Raw genomic sequence first — 7,642 nt, 5'->3', positions numbered from 1 at the left:
AAAATGCTATATTTAAGGTGCTGTTTAGTTACAAAGATTGCTTAAAACCTTAACATAGATCTCGCAACAGTAAACACTTTGGCCTAATATTGCCTGCAAGGATGTAGCCCCCCCCCCCCAAAAAAAAAAAAAAAAAAAATTAAAAAAATTAAAAAGATGAATAAACTGGGACTCAGAGATACCATTTAGTATTCCTTAGTGATAACACGATCCATTAATTAGTTCGTTAGATAATTATATATAATCCGTGCGTTATACGACGAGGAAAGCTCTTTCCATTACACTGCCTTTAAGCAGACGGTCTCCCATAGACATTCACTCAAAAATCACACAGTTGGTTAATTCGAAAAAGCCTGCTAGATATCCAGATTTTAATGCGCTAACTTACTTGCATCTGAAAGTGTATATATGCATTCGCTTTTTTATTTGATCACAATATCATCTGCGTTTTTCATTCACTAGTTTGCCCATTGTACATCGTATCAATACCGGTATTAGCAAACAATCTGTAAAAAAAGTATGTTTAAAATATGGATTAATTATCAAGGGTGCTAGTATTTCAGCTAACATTTTCGTTACAGGCATGTAGCATTCTTTTTGAAAGTTGAAGGGGGGCGGGGGGGGGGCAGCTTAATATAAACAAGAGGCAAATAGGCATTTACGGTCACCTGAGTAGCATATAACCCATACACAAACTTGTCGAGGAGTCTCATATGTTCATATAACTGGGTTTCATTCTGGAGTAGAAGAATTATAAATTTGTAATGACGACCATCTCCCTGCCTGAAATCTTTCAAAAGGAACTATGAAACCTATAATTTTGGCGAAAAACTTAAAGATCTGGTCTACAATTTCATGAATTCAGTTTTCCTTTCAGGTGTATGGGTATAAAAAAGATAATTTTTAAACATTATGTGCATTAACACCTATACATCCATTTTGGCCCTGTCCTAGAGTCAAAACCAATGCTTCTTTAAATTTAAAATTTTAGTAGAGGACTTCCTGGTAAACATAATTATGAAGTCAGTTTTTCATACAGATGTGTGAGAATAGAGAAGAAGATTTTAAAACATTATATGCATTAACACTATATTGCCATATTGCCCCCTCCATGCCCTGAACCCCTGACCCAGGGGCCTTGAATTTCACAATTTAGGTAGAGGAGTTAGTAGACATCATAACCATGTATTCAGATTTTTGCCCACATGATTGGGAGTAAAGAAGAATTTTTTAAAAGATTTAATACAATTTTACTATATGGCCATATTGGCCCAACCCTAGATCCAGAATGTGTCAATGTGACAGCAAACCGGGTTTTCTTTTATGTGAACTGTATCCATAATCCATGTCAACCCGTATCCAGTGAAATGGAGTACACTATATGCAACACCTCTGATATATGTAAAATTGATCTGCAAAAGAACAACTTCCTATCTTGAGAACTGTAGGAGGAGTTATCCGTACAATGAGGGTACCCTATCTGCAATATTTTGCCAAAAATGACGAAGTTCAAAAGCTAGTATGTTTTCGATAAATTATCGGAAATCAAAATCTTAGCAATATACACACCTCTGATATATGTACAATTAATCTGCAAAAGAACAACTTCCTATCTTGAAAACTATAGGAGGAGTTATCCGTACAATGAGGGTACCCTTTTGGCAGCCGCCCGCCATATTCACCATTTTAATAACCGGAAAAACCGGTTAAAAACGACAAAATATCGTAAATTTTATTTTAATAGCTATTTTACTGAGAGGCACAACGCAGCTATTACATTTCTGACCCTTCATTCTGCGATCAAAACCGCGTGTTTTCACGTAATGGACGACATATGTTTTGGTTGATTGGGTTTTTTTTTTATCAATTTTTCAAAAAATCCAACTACAAATAATTGAGTTGAGAGGACGGATTTTAATCAATCAATATCACAGTACTCTGCTTAGAAGGAGCTAGGACTCGGTAGTGATGTCTACTAAATCTCCCAGAATCTCCAGGTCACGTGACAGCGGCGTTTTAAGGCTGTCACTGATTCGGAACACTTGAATACACCCCGTAGCATCACCGGTGGCGATCAAGTTGTTTCTGAAATGAAAACCATTCAAACGGTTTATTGAAACCACAATTTTTACAGGGGTAATAAGTTTTTTAATATACTTCAGCAGTAACCATAGCAACTGCAAGTGCGATTACAATTTTAAGGTGGTATATGGGACATCTCCATGTTGTGACGTATTATCCATCGAAATAAAACAGTTAAATAAAATATAATTTAATAAATACATGTAGTTTTTTTCCCAAAACTGTTTTCTAACAGCGTAGCGCAGTGAATTAGAAAGTTCACTATGGATCGGTCATGAGTTGGAATTCCGCTGAGGCTTTTAAAATGTCTACGTTTCCAAAAATGTTTACGATGTATTTTTGAGTTAACTATGGTACAATTTGAAAATTTTAAACCGGTGAAAGTATTTTAATCATAATGTACCGGTACTTTAATCCACATTAATGTCGACAGATGGCCCATACCACCTAAAACAGACTGAACCACATATACACATGTAAGTACAATCACTGCTGAAATAAAAAATTGTTGTTTTGAAGAAGGTCTGTTTTATTTTGCATGTCTTATATTTAAGTTATGCAAATAGCTGATCCAGTAAAAATGCTGATTTCATATTCACTGGACCACTAGACCAAAAACTAATTTCGAGACATTTTTATCCCTATTTTGGATAAGTAGTAAATTATACAAGTTGGTGTTCTCGTGACTTTATGCATCTTAAAGATCGGATTTTTTTTAAAAACCCTACCCTTTTTCAAGTCTCTTAAAGAAACGCAACGAATTAATACTTGCTGCAGATCTGCAACTCTATGGTAAAATTCGGGTTGATACGGCATGTCAACCCGAATTTTACTGAAGAGTTGCAGATCTCCACCTACATGTACATTTTTACATACTAAACTAGATGTGTCAGTGAGACACAAATTCTAAACAATCCTTAAAATAGATCATTTTACAACACCATTTCATGGGCTGTAATTTTGCTAGAATCAAATCATCATCAAAAAGTAACTATTAAAAATTTCAGCCGTGTTCAAACAATGCACAGTTAAGTACAATTTAATAATCAGAACTTTCCTTTGACAAACATAGCTCAGTACCACAAAAAAACTATTTTGAAAATGACTATCTGTTCATCTATTCTAAATTTTATTGGACGATTGAAAAAGTAGATAGAAAATCTAAATAGATGTCCATCAGTTTGCTGCAGTGTTGCTTCATCATTATCAGATATGAGTGGGTGAATTGGATACATATATGTGACATTAAGGAAGAAAAAATACCAAGATAAATTTAGAAGGATCAAAATCTGGTAACTTGATACTGCTGTTGTATCCAGAGGATAAACTGTATCTGTATTTCAATTATACACTACTAAATGAATAAGAAGACAAAGAAAGTTGCATAATTTTTACAGATTGTTTATGGAGAAAATAAATTATGTATTGGCATCCTGACTGTTTTCAATCCATTTCAATGTATCTATACATATGGTATATCAATTAATAAAAAAGTTTTTTAATTATTATAGAATGCGATGCCACTTCAGTCACAGTCTATGAAAGCATTTGTATAAAGTTGGACTGATAATTGTACTCACTGATGATGGTTGGACTTATAATTGTACTCATTCATGTTGTTTGAAATGATAATTGTACTCACTGATGTTGGTTGGACTTATAATTGTACTCATTCATGTTGGTTGACTGATAATTGTACTCACTGATGTTGGTTAAAGAGATAATTGAACTCATTGATGTTGGTTGACTGATAATTGTACTGACTGATGTTGGTTAAAGAGATAATTGAACTCATTGATGTTGGTTGAACTAATAATTGTACTCACTGATGATGGTTGGACTTATAATTGTACTCATTCATGTTGGTTGACTGATAATTGTACTCACTGATGTTGCTTGGACAGATAATTCTACTCAGTGATGTTGGTTGGACTGATAATTGTACTCAGTGATGTTGGTTGACTGATAATTGTACTCATTGATGTTGATTGAACAGATAATTCTACTCAGTGATGTTGTTTGAACTGATAATTGAACTCATTGGTGTTGGTTGACTGATAATTGTACTAATTGATGTTGATTGGACTGATAATTGTACTCACTGATGTTGGTTAAAGAGATAATTGTACTCACTGATGTTGGTTGAACTGATAGTTGTACTCACTGATGTTGGTTAAAGAGATAATTGTACTCACTGATGTTGGTTGAACTGATAATTGTACTTACTGATGTTGGTTGGACTGATAATTGTACTTACTGATGTTGGTTAAAGAGATAATTGTACTCACTGATGTTGGTTGACTGATAATTGTACTGACTGATGTTGGTTAAAGAGATAATTGAACTCATTGATGTTGGTTGAACTAATAATTGTACTCACTGATGTTGGTTGGACTGATAATTGTACTCACTGATATTAGTTGGACAGATAATTGTACTTACTGATGTTGGTTGAACTGATAATTGTACTTACTGATGTTGGTTGGACTGATAATTGTACTGACTGATGTTGGTTAAAGAGATAATTGATCTCATTGATGTTGGTTGACTGATAATTGTACTGACTGATGTTGGTTAAAGAGATAATTGAACTCATTGATGTTGATTGAACTAATAATTGTACTCACTGATGTTGGTTGGACTGATAATTGTACTCACTGATATTAGTTGGACAGATAATTGTACTTACTGATGTTGGTTGAACTGATAATTGTACTTACTGATGTTGGTTGGACTGATAATTTTACTTACTGATGTTGGTTGGTTGATAATTGTACTAATTGATGTTGGTTGGACTGATAATTATACTCACTGATATTAGTTGGACAGATAATTGTACTTACTGATGTTGGTTGAACTGATAATTGTACTTACTGATGTTGGTTGGACTGATAATTGTACTTACTGATGTTGGTTAAAGAGATAATTGAACTCATTGATGTTGGTTGAACTAATAATTGCACTCACTGATGTTGGTTGGACTGATAATCATACTTACTGATGTTGGTTGAACTGACAGGTGAGGACAGGTGCCCTGGCATTGTTCCCCATCAGTCCCCAAGCCTCCAGCTTATAGACGGGAACCGGCTGGTTCTGGGTCAGGTCGTACAGTAACAACAGGCCGGTGTCGGTGGTGGCAGCAAACAATGCGGGTCGGCTGAAGGACCACTTCGTTGAGTAGATAACCCCCTCACCGGGCTCTAAAGTCATGATGGGTTGTTTCTGAATAAAGTGAATACAGCGAATTGATTCCTGCATAACATTTTGAAACATCTTTTTTTCCAAACAGCACTCTATATATACTGTGGAATCATTGAAATTCGTGGGGGCCATTTTTCGTGGATTGCTTAAATTTTACGGGGGGACGTAATTTCGTGTATTTTCGTATACATACAAAAGGAATATGACTTTATAGCCCTAATTTATTAATTCATGGGGGAAAATTGAGCCACCACGAAATCTAATGATTCCACAGTAACTTATGGCACATGCTAATATTAATATTTGAAATAAATCTTCAGGTCCCATAAACTTCTGAATCAATGTAAACTATTGTTTGACAGTAGTTAAAATAGCAATTTTTTCACCAAGTAATCCATTTGGTCTATAAATCTAAAGGTCAATTCTAAAATATTGAGAAGGATTTGGAGAATGGAGTCAATTGTGCATTGTAAAAGGGATTAGGTATAGAGATACCTGTAGCATGCTGTACAGTCGTAGTGTTTGATCCATGGAACTAGTCAGGAAAGCGTTCCTGTGAAAGGGAGAGAACTCTGCAGAATACACCGGTCCATAATGGTGGGCATACGTAAAGGTCACTGGGGATTTCAACTGAATGGATGAAATTATATTGCCTACAAAAAAAGACAACAAAACAATTTATAATATAAATAAGATTTTTTTAAATATGAAACTCTGCTCAGCAAATACCATCTTGATATTTCTTGAAAATTTGCCACGCCTTTTTTTAGATCGAGTTATTTGCATCAAACTTCTTAAATATTTTACTTCCAGGAAAACCACCTATTTTTGCCAGCAAGAAATTTGTAGGAAACTTGTGAGATCTTCCTTATTCCCAATATTTCTTGCTGTGAATGAGTCATCTCATATATCTTGTACATGTATTTATATATTTATGTTCAGTCATAAAAATTAGTCCTCACAGACCAATTCATCACAAGTAAATTGCAGAGTAAAGTCATCATGAAATAAATTTGGTTCACTGTAAACTAACTTTTATTCATTTGACTTTACATTGCTTTACTTGAGCCTCTCTAGTCATGGTTTAAGGTGATTTACTGTATTAAAATTCCTTATTCTATGTATATATTCTATGTTCCTGTATATCTATTCCATTATATCCATTGTGCCTGCATGGTTACCATAACAATTTTTTATTTTTGTTTTATTTATAAAGTTTGAAGGATAAATAACATTGTTATGATGAAAAAAATACTTTGAGGCTGAGAATCAGAAAACCTTAAGTGAAATGAAATGCGTAACAAAAAACCCAATATAGAAAACTATGCTGAAATACAAACTTCATTCCTTATTCCTACATACTGTGGTTTCATCAATATTCATTGAATACCAATTTTTGTGGATTTTGTTATTAAATTGATCCACGAAATAAAGTGTTCATTGAAGTGCAATTTCTTTAAAACTTTGTATTGATAGGGTCATTGGCCACGAATTTACGTATCCTTGAAACTGTGACTTTCACTTTATCCACGAAAAATGATACCCTTGAATATTAATGAAACCACAGTATACATGTATATGTGCATTTCCCCTTTTCCTAAACAAATTAATCAAATGAAAATTGTTGATCAAATGAATGAAAAGATGGCTTAAGAGTCAGAGGTTAGAAGGAACATGGAACAAAAGCAGAGCTTAATACATGTTCTTTGCACAATGTATGTTAGATTTGCACAACCATGGTTAATTAGAGGCATCTGAAGACAAGCTGTGACCTCTATGTGTAAAAGCAAAATACTTTCCATCACCAGAAATACATTCATCAACACTATTAAAACTTGTTACAGCTAAGTCCTATAGGGATCTGTCAATATACTATTCTGAATCCATAATTCATTATAGTTATAACGAGTTAACAAAATGTACATTTAGATGATGAATTTGCATCATAACCGAGAACCTAAATATTAATTTAAGCATTTAATTATAAACCGTGCCCTAAAGGCAGAAATTTTTGTAATGTAAATTCCTAAATAGATACATGTATGTACATGTACAACGTTTTTTGTCTACCTTACACCTATTTTCCTGTAAATTAGTGAAGCCTTGGTTAAAAAATTCATTTTATAAAATAAAAATTTTGCTGTTCTTATGACCTCAAAAAAGTCACATAATTTTAATCACTATATAAACTATAAATTTTGTTAAACCATAGGCTTTTTTTTAATCATTTATTTTCATTTGTCATTGCTGGTTTGTTTATTTCTAAACTCTGAAAAAAGTGTTATTTATTTTAGTTATTGTACAGTTTTGGTCATTTGCATAAGGACTGCCCTTTAAAAAAGCGTTCTAAAATTTAGTT

General features: G+C 33.5%; 1 protein-coding gene across 1 annotated transcript; it reads right to left on the bottom strand.

Annotated features, from left to right (window-relative positions):
* Window positions 1-1,725: 1,725 nt before the first annotated feature.
* LOC136270800 (cytoplasmic dynein 2 intermediate chain 2-like) lies at window positions 1,726-6,232 on the bottom strand. The gene is made up of 3 exons (XM_066069500.1): window positions 5,779-6,232; window positions 5,081-5,304; window positions 1,726-2,085 (listed from the first exon to the last, which is right to left on the bottom strand). Exons 1-3 carry the CDS (start codon window positions 5,812-5,814, stop codon window positions 1,953-1,955), a joined length of 393 nt encoding a protein of 130 aa, XP_065925572.1. The 5' UTR covers window positions 5,815-6,232; the 3' UTR covers window positions 1,726-1,952.
* Window positions 6,233-7,642: the final 1,410 nt, after the last annotated feature.

The sequence above is a fragment of the Magallana gigas genome, chromosome 8 (genome assembly GCF_963853765.1).
Source record: "Magallana gigas chromosome 8, xbMagGiga1.1, whole genome shotgun sequence".
NCBI lineage: Eukaryota > Metazoa > Mollusca > Bivalvia > Ostreida > Ostreidae > Magallana > Magallana gigas.
The sequence above is the reverse complement of the archived record's forward strand: the minus strand, read 5'-3'. Positions and strand labels throughout refer to the sequence as shown.